Source organism: Pithys albifrons, chromosome 1 (genome assembly GCF_047495875.1).
Source record: "Pithys albifrons albifrons isolate INPA30051 chromosome 1, PitAlb_v1, whole genome shotgun sequence".
Classification (NCBI taxonomy): domain Eukaryota; kingdom Metazoa; phylum Chordata; class Aves; order Passeriformes; family Thamnophilidae; genus Pithys; species Pithys albifrons.
The window spans coordinates 108,462,288-108,479,304 of NC_092458.1; the positions used below are offsets into that span (position 1 = coordinate 108,462,288).

At 37.5% G+C, this 17,017-nt stretch overlaps 1 protein-coding gene across 2 annotated transcripts in view; it reads right to left on the reverse strand.

The window, feature by feature from the left end:
* The window catches only part of ROBO1 (roundabout guidance receptor 1), a 310,605-nt gene that overhangs the window by 6,438 nt on the left and 287,150 nt on the right, over positions 1-17,017 (reverse strand). For both annotated transcript variants that reach the window (XM_071563468.1, XM_071563457.1), the window contains 5 exons: positions 15,211-15,318; positions 12,516-12,660; positions 11,962-12,213; positions 7,783-8,192; positions 5,876-6,028 (listed from right to left, as the gene is read on the reverse strand). In XM_071563468.1, coding sequence (XP_071419569.1) covers positions 5,876-6,028; positions 7,783-8,192; positions 11,962-12,213; positions 12,516-12,660; positions 15,211-15,318 — 1,068 coding nt within the window. The remainder of the gene's footprint in view (positions 1-5,875; positions 6,029-7,782; positions 8,193-11,961; positions 12,214-12,515; positions 12,661-15,210; positions 15,319-17,017) is intronic.

Below are 17,017 nucleotides of genomic sequence, written 5' to 3' on the forward strand. Positions count from 1 at the left end.
TCAGGCACATGGTGGGATTCTTGAGGGTCTCCTGTGCAGGGACAGGAGTTCGACTTTGATGATCCTTGTGGGTCCCTTCCAACTCATGGTATTTTACGATTCTATGAAAATAATTTCACGTATGGAATGGGAAATAGTGGAATACAGAGTAAGATATAAAAAGGCAGATCTCCGAGCAATGAGCTGGACTTGCTTATCTGAGGAAACCAAAACTGAAACAGAGGCCCATCTTCTGATTCAGGAAGATATGAAATACATCACATTTTGGCAAGAAAGTATAGAAGAGGTTCTGTTGCATTCCCTTGTTATCCGTAACTGCTCTGACATGGTTTACAGAGGTGAATCCTGTTCAATACTCAACCTTAGCAATGAAACTCTGTAATTCCAGCCATCAGAGTAGTTTTCAGACTAACTCTTCTAAAATTTCTCTGTGAGGTTCTGTCACCAAAAGAGAAAACCAAACCACTTTCAATGGGCTGCCCAGTCCTGCAGATGCAAATGTGGATTTCTGGATCACAAGGGTCCACAGCCATTAGATCTTAAGTACCAATACCTGCTGCAGAAAGTGTTGGTCTGGAGACAGATATAACCTACAATTCAACAACTATATTAAAATTTGTGTGATGTCTGACTAAGACCTCACAGTTGTGTGCAGTATGTTCCTTGAAAGCTCAGTGCATAAGGCTATGTCAAATCCATACCAAAGCTTATCGAGCACAAGAACTGCTCTTCAAAAGCAGGGCTGGAGATAGTGATGGTTCCCATCTCTTGCAGCAGTTACAAACTTCGACAAGATTTAAAAAATAAGGAAAACTCTGCACTATCCCATGGAGATTCAAACAACACTTTTCTTTCTGAGGATACTCTGTTCTCATAGTATGTGCTCTCAGAATGGGACACACTTACTCAGAAGTTGATGAAGACACTCAGGAGTGTAGGCTTCTGGAACCACAGCTGTAAACAGTGTCTTGTGGCTCACATGCCCTACTCACTGTCTCTGTTATAAAGTTACCAATGCACCCAACAGTCATTCTGTTGAGCCTGCTGATGTAAAGGGTCTGTAGGTACTGAACATCAGCCTCTTCAGCCACCCTTGGAGCCAGTGTCCAACAGATGTGGCATGGCACTGCACTGGCTGAACATCAAAGGGAAGCAACAGATTCTTTTCTGTAGCCTATGAAAAACAACTTGGAAAAAACTACTTTATTCAAAAATTCTATCCAGTTACACAGGACAATGAACAAAGTGGTGTTAAATCTGGACTATGGAAAGGAAAGATGCATTGATATAAAAAGTTTCATAAACCAGCAGTAGCTCTATGGTACAGCAATAACCAAAGAAAAATGATATTCTCTTTCGAGAACATTTTTGCAACCTGTAGGGAAACTATAAAAATCTTCATTATAACACAGTACTTCTTGCTGAGAAAAAACCTTTTCAGAGGAAAAAAAAACCTTTTCAGAGGTCAACACTATTACACCCCTGTGGTATTTATTTTAACAGCTCAGATCACAGAGAAAATCCAGATTCAATCTGCCTCCTCGAGTACAAACTGGCACACTTCTTATTAAAAGCAAAATGGAAGCTTCCATTGTAAGGAATAAAAAATAAATCACAAAGCAACATCAAACCAATATAAGGAACACAGAAATATTTGTTAAAGGTCAGCTGTGCTCACATGTTTCATTCCTGTCATGTATTACTGTTATACTGCTTCCCATGTAACTGAAACAATTAGCGGATGCCATTTCATAGCTGGGTCTATAGGAGAAACTTCACAGATGTCTTTTGAAAGGAGTGATGATAATTTTGTAAATGAGAACATATACAGGAATAATGGGATAAGCAGAACACCACTGAGGAAAAATAATCTGCTAAGTTAGTCTGACACTAAAGTGAAGAAACCACAAATAAGCACAAAAAGATGAACTGCAAGTAGTGACAAAAGAGGACTTATTAGGCAACTCTCTCTTTTAAACTCTTATCAGTCTAGATTTCGACAGTCATACCCTGAAGAAAACAGCAGAATTATAGAGTTCATGCAATATTGGATAAAATCCATGGAAGTGTTCAAGGTCAGGCTGGGTAGTGCTCTGAGCAACCTGGTCTAGTGGAAGGTGTCCCTGCTCCTGAGGGGTTGGAATGAGATGACCTTCAAGCCCCCTTCCAACCCAGGCCATTCTATGATTCTATAAAGTACAAAGGGAATTTTTTTTTAATGTATGTTTTTGCAGACATGCAAAACAGTATTGTTCCTGACTTACAAAAAGCTTTAACAGCATTTACAATTCCCAGACACATCTTAATCTGAGCTACTATTATTCATGTACTGAAGTTATTTTCGTGCGTTTTCTTTCAAGAAACATGGTTCAAACTGCACACAATAATTGGATGAAAAAAAATAGATACAGCAAAACCCAGTATGATGTATAAAAGCAGTGTGTTGCAGTTTTTCCCCTTGCCTTTATGCATATTTACATAATTATCAAACCAATTTTCGTCCCAAAAACCCTCCCTCAGTACCAAAATCAGTATTTACAAAATAGAATGGACTCAGAAGGACAGAGAAAAGGGCAGGCACCTGAAAAATTATCTTTCAGTAAAAAGCTGGTTTTTAGCAGAGGTAAGAAATGCACTCCTCCTTATTTTCTACCTTGCTAAAATTTATTTTGTACAGAGTAATTTTTTTGTACTGCACAGGCAGAGGGAGACAAAAGTACAAATGGTGTTGGCATGCATAATGGCTTAACATTTCCAAGTGAAAATTCGAGGAATATTTGGCAGATGTTCAATTGCCTTTTGTGAGAAATTCAACTGCCCTCAAGTCATGTCACTGATAACACAGCTAAATAACTCAGTCATACTCTCAACCAGTTAGTTCTGAAAATGTTTAGTATTTTTTGTCACTTAGAGATTTAAAAAAAAATCAAGATTTAAAATTTCATTTGAACTGTCAATGGCATATTGAAACACCTGCTGAATCGAAACAGTGGCAACTCTTGTAACTACTGATAAATCAACTCAAGACAGTTCAGAAGAGATTTCCCTATATTTATTTTTAGAAAAGACAAATGTATTCTTTTAAAGTTTAGTTTCTTAAATTAAATATGTAAGTAGGTCAGACAAGGTTGAGACAGAGGATCCATCTGCTAGTTGGTTCATGTAATACACTCTTAGTAAGCTCTCTTAAAAGGCTAGATGAAGAGCAATTAAAAATTCATACAATTTAATCCTTACCACCTACTGAGCAAAGATTTTTAGCAACAAATATGAAGAACATTTCACTGCCTAGATGACTTTCAAGGAACAAAATAACCGAGCTGAAATCCCGTTTCACACCAAGTACCAACTGATTTGAACTATTGCTCACAGAAAATATAGAATTTTTACTACTTGTGCAATGCAGAGTAGATCAGAGAGCACTGTACCAATCTCTGTCACAAATCTTTCTGTACAAAGGGGAAAAAGTCCCAAAGACTTTTTTAAGACTCACATAGATTGCTGCTGATAACACTTTTCGCATTTTCATCATGCAAACATTTGTTTATATATCCTTTCTATCAACTAATCATTTAAATTCTTCATGACATTGGTATTTCATGAAACTTCTAGGAAATACTAATTCAGGTAATTTGGGAACAGCAGAAAATTTTGTGTGAAAGTAAATTCCATTTTAAAGGCTGAGACAGTAATGAAACAATGTGTTTTTCTCCTTTTGGTATTTACTGAATGTTTCTAGCAACCAATAAATTCTTGAATTCAGAGTATATTCTTTTTTTTTGCCTCTACCATAAGTACATGTATGTTCACCCATTATAAAAAAAAATCCCTGCATCAGGCACTCTTTTATAAAAATGATAAATAATATTGTGATGCCAAGCCAATAGGAAAACCTAAGTATATCTGGGAAAGGTCAGAGGTGCTTAAATGTTTCTTTCATACATCTGTATCGTTTTTCTCCAATGAAGGAAAACAATTAGTAAATGTTATTTTACAGCTAATTCTAAACGGACACAATATACTAGATGTGGCTATTAAAATGAATGGTTATAATCTACAGTAAAGTTCCAAATATGCCTATGTAAATAGACTGAGGGGAAAAAACATTAAAGAAAAATCAAACCCAAACCCAAACAACCCATTCAACCTTTGAACCCGGTTTTATTGGATCTGCAGAAATTAAAGCCATAATTTGCTATTCCCTGAATGACCACACTGTATTGCACTCTAAAGATGTTAGTGGAAATTCTTACCTAATTAGAAAATATGCTGAAGTAAGCAGATGCTACATAACACAAAACAAATATTGATTCTGATTGTCAAATCTATTGCAATATCTAATGACAATGCTCTATGATTTAGCTCTGCATAACTACTTTTACAAAAAAACCCCATCAAAGTACATACCCACATCTTATTTATCCCTGTGTTAGAAGTATATGGGCACATTAAACTCCTGCCCAGACTTTATTTCTGATGTCCTAGCTGTTATGTTAGCATTGAGGTTTGATGCTCTGCCAATTATTTAGTTAAGAGCATTCTATTCAAGAGAATAAAGGCTGATAAAATGTCAATAAAATCTTGTGAAACGCCATTACAAGCATCTCATAAACATAACATTTCTGGTACAATTTTGGCATTTACACCTTGTGTTGTCCTTTTCACAGAAGCAAACATGAACAAACCCACTGTAATAACCTCTTGAAATCAGATAATATTCCAACAGCTCAGTTTCACTGACAGAAGGGGCCTGGGCATAAGCCAAGAGGCCCAGGTGCACTGTGTCATGCCAGTATTTAACGCAGCCTAATATCAGATAGATGCCACTGAGAGAAAATATGCAGAATAAAGTACAGATAATAGCACGGACAACCACTCATTGCTAAATTACTTCTGCTCATCGTGCTTTGAGCTTTGTATTAAATTTTTTCATCAAGTGGCAGGAATCATAGGGAGAAGTGGTTCAAAACTCCCTTCTTGTAACCCTGGATAAGGATCTATAGTATTAGGCTTTCATATGATAATGGAAAATGATGCCCCTCTTTGAAAAATTTCAGACTGGTAATGAAAGTCCTAATCAGATTGTTGTTGCAGGAGGTGGGGGAGTGATGCCTTTCTTTCCCCTCCCTCCCCCCTCCCACCCCGTTAGCAAATTCAGCAAACTTGACAAGATGGGTTAAGTCTTGGAGAATTTATCTTACATGAATTTCCAACAAAGCCTGCGGGTTGTTTTATAAAACTGGAAGGTAGTGCTTTAATAAAAGCTGCACCACCTGAGGCATTTTCATTAAAGGCTCTCTCTAGACAACATCACAGTGTTTGCATTATCCTCCTACACCCCCAAGAGAATACAAGCACTACCTTTTCAGCAAGAGTTGATATTGTGTGTGAAGGCACAAGAGAAGATGATTAGATTTTGCTTTTACTCACAAAGTAACTGCTTGCAACAATGGCGTGGTCAGGATTACAATTCATTGATTTGTGTTGTGTGTCATTGGAATAGTGAATTGTTTTTCTCAGGAAAAGACACATTCTGAAGGTTTTAATAGTCAGTCACGTGAATGAAGATTTTAATCCTAACTGTATATTATTCTCAATGACTGTACTATCTGGACTCTTAAATAATGATGGTAATTAGCCGATTAGGATGCTATAGAAAACAGGTGCAAGGCTCTGGAGTGGAAGCATCAATGTACAGTATTAAGGAACTCTGGCATTTAAAATGGTTAATCTGTTCAGTGTGTTCAGCAACAGGAAACACAAATCACTGAATTCTGAGGCATAATGTTCTCTCTGTGGAAAAATTTCACACGCACAAGCTGAATGGGTATTTAGAAAGGTTCACTGACGTTTTCACCCATTTCAGTTGACTCACCATCTGTGTAGACGTCTCTGCGCAGATGTCCTGGCTGGTGCTTTTGCTTTTTGGCAGGTCGGACCTTCTGAATTACAACAGCACTCATGTTGCTGTCGGTGGATACAGGGCTGGTGGGTCTAGGACAGTGTGATGCATGAAAATGTCTACGGCCTGGAAATTGTAACAGGACAATGTTATTTTTCTTACCTAAAGTAAGACCTTTCACTTTTTTCACATCAGAATGACTTAGCTATATGAAACCTGAAAAGACACTGCTGGAACAGTAATAAAATCATCCAGTTTTACAGTGAGCTGTAACTAAATCAAAGCATTTGCTATCCTATCAGTAAGCAGGCTGGCTTAGTTGCACAGAAATTATCCAGCTGCTTAGTAGCTGGTAGCCCCAGGAGCATGAACTCCATCAGCAGGCAAGAACAAGCAGGATTCCAGTCCTGCAACTTTCTGAAAACTGCAAAATGTTTTCCTTTCAAGACACGTTTCACCTCCTCTAGCTCAGGCCATGCAAGGTCATACATGCCCTAAGCAGAGCAAGCCACCAGCAGGTCTCAGGTACAGAAGCCCCCTCTGCCACCTTGAGTGAATTATCAGGAACCCACCAGGGCTGTATGACTGGCATTTTATCACAGCTTATTTGCAGATAAGAAGTGTCACATCTTTAGGATGTGTAGTCAGGCACAGGTAATATCAATATATAGAAATCACTATACAACACAGACTTAACTGTTGCAGAATTATTTGAAACCAGGTATAAAAAGGCCTTTTCTAAATATATAAATCTACACACATGTAGACATACATACTTATATGAACTTGTGTGTACAAAATGGATAAAATCCTGGCCATGTGGGTATGAATGGGAGTTTTGCCACCTATTTCAATTGGCCAGGATTTCATCCAGAACTACTAAATTACCTCCTCTCTCATTCTTCATGATGAACAGCTGTGTCGAAATGGAACAAAGGACTGTTAACTGGGAAAGGATATCAGAAATTGGAGGAAGGTGGAAAATCTGTGGAATCAGGGTGGACACAGTTATGACAACAGTATCTCTTCTCCAGGTCTGGGAGTTTAATAGGACTGACTTTCAAAACATTCATGGATCTGCCTGAAACTTGCATCCCAACCTGCCGTTTTCTTATTTCTTAGCTACACTATAACAATATTTATTTGGTCTAGTCAGGTTACTGATTACCTGTATATATCCAGGGCTATTAGTAACCAGTATATTGTATTTCAAATATTATATTTCATATGTCCAATGGTGATTCAGGAGAAAGGAAAAAGGAAAAAACCATATGCATAAGACCTTGCCGCATATGCATAATCCATAATCCAAACCGCAATTTATAACAGCTGTCAAATTACGAAACCAACACAAAGCCAGTTTGTCCCAGTAATAGAGAACAAGAGGTTGAACAGAATTCTTCAAAGGAAAACATTTTATTTTTTCAAATCCAGAGGATTTGAAAAAATAAAATCCAGAGTAAACCTATTTTTACTCTTTATTGGACATTTCAATACAGAGGGATTAAATCTTCTCATGAAGAGTGACTGAAAACACTGGGAGCCTTGTACTAGGACATGACAGAATTCTGTAATCCTTTCATCCTTTCTCTGTTGTTGTTGTTTTTTTTAATCTCATTCAGTTCTGGATGCAAATTCACCACGCAGGGTTGAGGTTTGTCAATAATCAATGAGACCAAAAGATTAGGCACCACTTATGAAAAACAATAAAGAGCAGCAATTTCTTTGAATTGTTTCACTAAAACTCTTTTCCTGACTCTTCCACAAGAATAAATGCACAGCCTTCACACAACATTCTAATAATTCAGATGCATCTGCGGGTAGATTCATTTCACAATGGCCACTTTTTGTCTTTCCCCACCAAACAGAGGACAACTCACCTCCTGCTGCATCGTGCATCTGACGTCTGGCCACTTTCAGACCAGCGTACTCCGCAGCTGCTGCTACAGCCTGTGCAAAATCTGCATCCGTAAAAAACGAGCCGTCCGAGGAGCTGACGCTGGAGCGCCCGCTCGAGATGTTATCTTCTTCAGAGGCTGAACCCCAGCCATTGATCATGGACCCTGTCACAGAGCTCTCCAAATCCCCAACGCTGGAGGCAGGCGTCTGCTCAAGGCCACGCAAAAGGAGCCTCCTGTTCTGCATCTTGGCAACCTCTATATCGGCCTCATCCTCTTCCTCTTCTGGTGCGTCAGTATCCATATCAGAGACCAAGGGCCCTGAGATATATCCATAGGTATGTGGTGGGGAGATGGGCCTTGGAGGGGGTGGAGGACTCACAGGTTGACGTCTGTACAAAAATACAAGGGTGAGAAGAATCGAAGTCATTTAACATAATCAGAGCAAATAGAACATTGATGAAACCCCTTTTTTATTTCCCAGCAAGCTTGACTTGCTTTTTTAAATCACCAGAATTTATGTCAGAAAGGTTCAGCACTGTTTAGTTTTTCAGTTCTTATTTTTGCTGTAAATCAGAACTGACAGTTTTGTAGTTTGAAATCTACTACACAGAAATCTGAATTTTTAATACGGTTCCTTTATCACTGATTTCAATGAAAATGGGCTTATTTTAATAAAGCTGTTCAATTTCCCTAAAGCAGTACATGTACAACTAAGCAAAGAGGTGGTTACAGATCATGTGACCATTAAAAAAATTATTTGTGCACCCTTGAGAATATGAGCAAAAGAAATGTCTTTATATTGCTCTATAAGCTTGAAACTATTGACATCAACAGATGCATCTACCCAAACAGATTGCTCTGTAAACATTACCTTCCCTCCACCCTCCCCTGTGATTCAGAAAGATATGAAAAGACAGACTGTTATTTTGTTATTTTTAAAATTGTTCTAGGTGATAAAAAAGAATTCTCTACTGTAATGTTAGTTCTAGAAATTAGGGATGGCAAAATGCATACAGATGTATAGGTTGATTTATTTTGATCTTAATTTGTCAGTAATGGTGTGTCCAGCTTGAAGAGGCACAGCATTAGACATCATTAGATCAATGTTCAAGTTTAGGTAATACTTCACGCAGAAGTCCCCGATAGCAACATGGTCATCAGTTCTTCACAGGGCCACAGACATGCTCTTGAGCTGCCATTTGTCTGACAGGAGAACATACTTTTTGCAGTAATGACTGTCCTGTTGGCTTTGCTCACCAGGAATTTTTGCTGCAGTCTGCTTTGAAAAAACTTCCCTAGTAACTTTCCTTTGTCAACTTTGCCCTCTTATTGTCTCATTAAGCAATGATGACTCTCATAGGTCAAATCTTTTCTCTTGCATGTGGGACATGCATTTAAAAAAAAATTAAATGAGGATATACATTAATTTTGGAAGGAAATATTAACAGGGAAAAACCTAATACTCTATGGTAAGAGCAAGTTGAAAACTCCCTGGACTTACATCATCTATCAACTGTTTTTCACTTGCTGTATTAAGTACTTAACAGAATGAAGAATAGGTCAGTTAGGGATATATATCCAATAATCATTAAATAACACCACTCCCCCCTCCCCAGATCCCAGAAGCCATTGCTGCCTTGGAATTTCTACCTGCTTTGACTAGAGACCTTTGCCCAATAAGGTTTTACTGCCTTAATTTAAAGGTCTTGTGACAATTGTCCTTGTGATGTATTTGCCAGTTTTCCTATTCTCTAGGATTTACTATTAGAAGACAGGTAACTGGTTACAAAGTATGGTAGGGTTCTTGAAAATATAGCTTGGCTGCCAAGCTGGATTGAGGACAGGCTAATTGAGAGCAGCTGGTTCACGGGCATGCAGAATTAACAGTACTTCTTTCAGTTTATCTGATGCAGTGGGTCTCACTTTTACAGTGACACTGTCTCCTACCTCAGCTCTCGCTTTAACATTGATAGCATCTGCTATCCCACTAAATCTTTACTCTTTTTCTCTTCTTGTTGAGTCTTCCAGAGCACAGTTTTCTATTTCAGTTTGCTGTATTTCTACCAAGCTGACAGGACAGAGAAATGTTACAGTACGCCATCACCATCAGAATCCTATCCTAGATGCCTGGTTATTATCAGAAATTGAGATAATCAGCAAAACTACAAGTAAAACTCATAAAAATATGACAAACAATATTTTAAACATTATTTTCACTACAAAAAATATTAACAAAATTTCTGAAATTAATACAGAGAGGCATCACTCGGAATCTATTCTTATTTCCAAGGTATTGTCACACCATATTCAAAACAGAACCTCCACTCTCAGAATGGGCTACAGCTGTTGAGCAGAGTACATCCAACTAAAAGACAGCAGCCACAGATCACATCAATGCCATTAGATGGAACAGGTAGTCAGCCAAGCCTTACAGATCAAGTAAATAGAATTCTATGAATATTTATAAACTGATGAGATGAATACAGAAAAACCAAATAATGTTTGAAAAATGACAGAAAAGGCAAATTTAATCACTAACAATTCTAAGTCTTCCAGCAAAGCTAGACTTAACCATTGTAGGAAGAACCAAATAAATATACACTTTATTTTTTCAGTCCATAAAATGAATAAGTTGTATGCCATAGGAGCGTAAATTGGGACATCCTTCCAGCTACTGCTGCCACTACTTTAGATGACATTTACAGTGATTAGTCATGAGAGTTTGTGTTGAGCAAACTTTCTACTTTCCAGGCACTTGCTGGCTGGTTGTGCATGTTTGGCATACATCTGCTCCCAGGTCTACTCCATTCTTTATGTCAGTAGGCCTCTCCCAACCTCCAGAAAATGAGAGGTTCTGGAAAGCCACAACCTAACAGGCTCTGAGCACTTCCCTTATCCATTTGTGTCCAGCTAGTTTAACCTCTAAATAACCCAGAAAATTTAAGGGAATTTAAATGAACATTTCTGTGGACCAACATATCACGACTAGTGGAAATATTATTAGCAAATATTATTAGCCACATCCTAATAAAAGGAGTGATTTTAAAGACTCAGGAAGATAAGAGTGAAAAATACACAGTACAACAAGTGTTACTATAACGAGTAAAGAAAACAAACCAAGGCAAATCAAGTAGAAGTGAAGAGCAAAAGTCAAAGCAAATTCAAGCCTTTTCACAAAGGATTCGTAATTACTGCTTACTTAAAAAATGAGAAACAAAGATGAACTAAATTTTTAAAAAGACATTCTGGAAAATACATCCATAAATGTTCAGTAAGCTATGAATAAAATCGAAGTTCTACAGTCTACTCATTAAGATCAAATGAATTTCATCATGGATTGTATAACTAAAGCTAGAATATTATAGCTTTATATATTTGTGGTAACAAACAATATGTGCAAATGAATGGAGGAAAAAATAATAAAAGAAACATAATTTGGGACAGAAAAGCTGTGCCTTCTTTAAATAAAAGAAGACAAGTAAGCATTATACATAAAAAGCCTCATTCAAATATCACTGTTTTATGGAAGAGGAGCTGTGAGAGCATATATGCAAAATAGTTTGTACTAAAAGCAACTCAGAGAAGAAACAAAATTTCTCTGTAACAAATATCCATCTTTATTAATGTTGGTCATTCCTTTAAATAAGGGTAGACGGAGATGTTAAGAATATTTTGCAAGCTGTATTTTCCTGCATTAAGATTTATGAGAGGAGGAAAATCTATAGGTTATATAAATTATAAATTTATATATATTCATACATATTGGTGACAAGTTAATTGCACAGTTACTGTGAAATAATGCATGCTATTTTATGGTAATAATGCAGTAAATCTATTGGAAACAATGGAACTGTAATTATATGGTAAGCTGTGTTAACGATACCACTTTAATATCCTGATGCCTGTGAATTTAACTTATGTCAGCATCATACGTACCGTAAAGTGATATACTGCATTTCTTTCCATGGTATGATGATAAAGCAACTTAATTACCTATTTCTTAGCTTAAAATAGTTCTAGCATCCTGGATTAGAAGCTAAGTATCAACAGAACAAATATCTGGGGGAAAATCTTGGCCTCACTGAATACAACAGCAATCTTCAGTGGGGCTAGGATGACTCTTGTCACATCTCTCTTGCTACATTTGCATTCACACACCTCCGGTCAGGTTGGTGTTGTGTGTGTCCCAGATCCTCCTGACAGTCCTGTAACATGGGCTGGAGTTCTTCCTGGGGAGAGGGGGTGAGGGTGGCAGTTGACTGATGGCTATAGGAGACAGCGGCTGGAGAGGAAGCTGCTCCTCGGACAGGTGGAGTAGGACCTCGCTCATCTTCTTCCTCTTCCTCTAGCTCATCCTGCTGCAGATACATCCTTGCGGGTGGGACAGGACAAGGAATTTCTTGGTCATAGCTAAAATTAATTTTTTAAGAAAATAAGGACTTAAATTTGTACTGTGTAATTAGCATATCTGATACATGTATAAATAGCCCAGAAACAAATTATTGTTCTACGTGCTCTTGCGAACAGCTTAGTAAGGATGCACTGAGTGGATGTACACCACTGTCAGTGACTGCTCTCTAAATAGCCACACTACAGCTAGATGAGCAGCACCAAAATGGTGCTTAAGGAAGGTCTCACTGCCAGCTTGTAGGGCAAATTACACTTCAATTAACCAGTGACTAAAGTGAGAAATGGACGATGTCTTTTCTTACCTTTCATCCACTGAAAGACTGTAATCTTCACTATTGCTATGGGGAGGTGGATGTGCTGGAGGGGGTGGAAGAAGGTCTGCCCAGTTCATTCCAGCTTGCTTGGGAGCCTTTGGGGTCCGAGCACCCTTCTTGTGCCCTTGACTCCCTGTGAATAAAAAGCAACACATACTTGTAATGCTTTTAAGTTTCTCTTCAGCACTAGCTGTGAAACACAAAATATCTGTAGTCCTTCCCAGATGCTCTCGTATTCTCTGTGAATTTACTCTTGCGTTTAGTTTGTATCTTTGTTGCAGAATTAGTCTACACCTTGAGGAGTTGAATTTAACCAGAAACTTTACACACCACGGAAAAAAGCACATGGGATGCAAAACTTTAATTGTTAATAAATAGTCAAAATGCGATAAAATCGTAAATGAATTTTACAAGTAGTGTCAGTTAGAGTGAGCTTCCTACTTCTATTAATTACATTGTAGATTATCATCTAAAACAAATGAGCTGTTGAAATATTTTCTGAAGTGCCTTTATACTATTTAATTGCCAGAACCTAATATACAATATGATACAGATATGATCTATTAAAGTTCCACTGTTGCATTAAGTCACTGAATATATGTAATTTGTACTTGTCCACTGAAACATTTTAGGCACAATAAAATTACTACTTTTAGTCTAAATGGCAGGTGCAGTTGAAAATAATTGCTGGAAGAACTAAAATAACAGGGCAAAAAAAAAGAAATATCAATGATGTATTTCACAAATGTTTTCAACTACTACTACTGCAAAATTACAGCTCATAATAAAACAACGCAGTTTTAATAGTTTAAATAACTTTGAATAAGACCAATTACTCAGGTGGTTTTGAATTTTAAATTTGGACATGGCTGTGAGAACTGACTCAACAATTGTTCCCTGGTATATATTTTAAATCTTCTTTGTTATTTTTACTCCTTTATTGTAGATAAAGTCACTATTTTTGAGTATGTTTTAGAATCCTTCACATTTCTCTCTTAATCTGAAGCATGATTTTATATTCCTGTAGTTAAATCTGCACAAGATTAAATATATTGCAGTAAGATTTAGGAAGCTTGTTTATCTCACTTCTGCTGTCAGATTTTCCACTCCTACAGACAGTAGTTCCGCTTATTATTGTCCCCCATTAGCTTCCAGAGACATGTGTTTTAGCTATGTACAATTATTTTTTTGGTATCTCAATATGTCAAGCAAGACCCTAACCATCCCAAGGTGACAATCATCTGCATTCTCTACCTAAGCACCATGATATATGCTAGATTCAGCACAACTGATTTATTACTCTGGTCACCTTGCTTCATTCCTGCTGGAGTCCTTGGTGTAGAACTATAATTTGTTGGACTTCTGAATAACCCTAAGAGGCATCAACATGGAGAATACCACCATCTAATTTTTAATTTGCATGGGTCCATACCCCTGAGATGTTCCATGATGAATTTCAAGTCTTAAACATCACTGAGTACCAGCTCAGCACCACATCCAGACATTGTAGACCTGGGAACAGGCAAAAGGCTGTCTCCCAGAAAAACATCCCTGAGCAGCTGGGAGAACTGGGAGCTGTGCTTATCTCACCCCAGCCACACTGAGAATTCAGGTCACCCAGAGGCACAGCAGGCTCATCAGCATATTTATGTCTCTGCTGTGCCTTGGTCAGAATTGGAACCTGGTTAGGATTGAGGATACCAGACTATCAAAGGCAACAGCAGAACAGGATGTGAAAAGTCCTCAGCACTATTGACTGTGACCATAATTCACCCTGTAATTAGTTTGATGTAAATAAACAGTCTCAGATTCACAGTAAAGCCCCAAACCAAGCCTATGGATAGTTTCTGGTTTAGCTCTGAATATTTCATACCTCTACTAGAAATCAAACTTGAAAGAGGTAATACCGCAATAATAGAGCATCTTTTGAATTAAATCATATTCTGTGGTTCCACAGCACAGAGTACAATTTCAGTGCTTAGGCTGGCATTTTCCAGCACATAAAACTGTCTTGTTTCAAGATTTTTAACAAGGACTTTTAGATAGTTTATATATAAGAGGTAACAATGACAAACAAAATATAACTTTAATTATCTAGTGTCTACATCTGAATGATATACAAGAATAATTGTGACATATAGTGACTGAAATCTACAATTCTTTTTTACTTAAAAAATGGATGGGTTTAATTTCTAAAATAAAAAATTTCTCAAAGCAGTTCTGTTAAGCATCACTCAAATACTCTGGTATCTTGAGAGTGTTCATGAATAAGGCCAGTCTTGGGCGAGTAGACCCAAGGGACGGAAAAAAAAATCCTGTTTTTCTTTTTTTTTCCTTCTTTTTTTGTGTGTGTGTGTATGTGGCAGTTGAAAAGGAATTTCTATGACTTGCCCATCTGGACACTGTAACATTAACCAGTAGGGTATTAACATTAAGAAAGCCAGTCTCTTCATGACTCTCACAATTTTGGACATTTAGATGACACTAAGCAAACATGAGGATGCAACAGAAATACAGGCACCCATTGAGCTAGTTTTGTGCTGTTTAACATCCCTGTGCTGTTCTCCTGATAGTGGGTTCCTCCTCATCGTTCCTTCTCTAAGTCCAGTAGGTAGAGCTAACCATGGCTACAGTGTCCGAACAGTACAAGGCCTAAGGTTTGGAAAACACTGTAGATACTCACCAGATGTACTACTGCCTCTGTCTGAGCTGTTGTAGGATCCACCTGTATTCTGGTCGTACGACTGGTTGTACGGAATAGTTGGAGCAATGTTGTCATTGACTCGGTAATCTGCAAGTTTAATAGTATAGTTAATGCTACCCTTCAGAAACACATCTATGTATCTTTATACGACATAGTAAGATGTCCTGAAAAGAGTGAGGAAGAAATAAATTCAATTTTTTGAAAGAAAAATCATTCTACAATCATATTTTATTTTTATCTTGTCTCTAATTGTAAGCTTAAGGAAAATGATGGGAACTTAGTAGCTGCACATTAAAATGAAGTAAAATAAAATCCTACGGACAGGATTTTCACAAAGCCTCTGCAACAATTAAGTTTCAATGGAGATCTATCTCTCTCTATATATATACACACATGGGTTGTGTGAGTATTTTGCATATGAATATAGTGTCACCTTGATTGATCTTCCATGGTCTCTGCCTAATTTATGCATGCAGGGTAACCAATGGGCTGTGGTAGCTACTTTTTGTATTTCAAAGGTGACAAACCCATATAGGAGTCAGCCCTGTAAGACAAGGTCTGAATGATCTGCTAGAGCAACAATGCAGCTCCACTGAATTTGTTTTACAACAGAAGAGATCTTTGTTTCAGGCGTGCTGGCTCCAAGATTTCTATTTACACTGGATCGTGCAGGTTCTACAGGCAGCGCCCTTTTTGCTAATGGCTGTTACCATAACTTTCTTCTTCAGTTCCAAAGCACTTGATAGATACATACTACTTTAAAATCTAAATTTGGCAACTAGATCTGTAAAACTTTATCAGAAGTAAAATACTCATCTGACAGAACAATACTATCATGCTAAAGAGGAATTATTATTTACAGAGAACAGAAAGGAACTGAGTTACTCTTCATACAGCAAATAAACTGCATCACAAACAGAATCACTGGATATACAGTAGTGACAATGAGGCACAGCATGTAACTCATTAAAACGGTTCTTTCCCATCACAAAAGCTATAGGTATAATCAGCAGCAAGATGGCTTTGACTCAGAAAATGAGAAAACCAAGATCAGAATACTGACTCATAAAAAAGCAAATCAAAACAAAAATAAACAAAACTAAGAAGTCAGTCCCCATCTGCTGCAGAAATGTTTGTGATAATATAAGCATGGGAAAAAGAGCAAAATGATAAATTCCACACCAGAGTGTATTCTGTAATTGTTTCTCGGCTTTGTTGCATTCCACAGACCACGCTGAAGCCCTACATACCACATATGTTTACACAGAGGATAAACAGTAAATCAGCACTCTGAAATATGTATATATAACTATCAGCAGACAATGCTTTAAGGGGGCCTTTCCACGCTACAATATGCTAGAGAATATGCAGCTGTAATATACACAGTTTGAAAGATGCAGGGTCTTCCAGCGCATAAAAATCAAACGTGTTTTAATTCCCAAGCAGACACATAATACACAGTTCATGAAAGAAAACAATTACAAAAAATACAGCTTTCAACCTCTAGTAAGGAGCCAAACTCCCTGAATTTTCTTTTGGCATGTTTATGTCAAGGGAAGGTGTCACACTTTGTATTGCCCTTTAAACTCGTCTGTGAGCAGAGGGGTCCAGTAGAGAAATTGACATTCCTGTAATGAAACATTTCTTTTTACTGGATCACTTATCACTGGGTGATCACTTGAGTTACAACAATCCATGCAAAAAGTTCCAAGTTAGAAAGGGTCCAGTTCCTAGGGATACTGTTTTGCAAATCAGGTTATTAAAAGAGGTTGCATGGTAGCCTGGA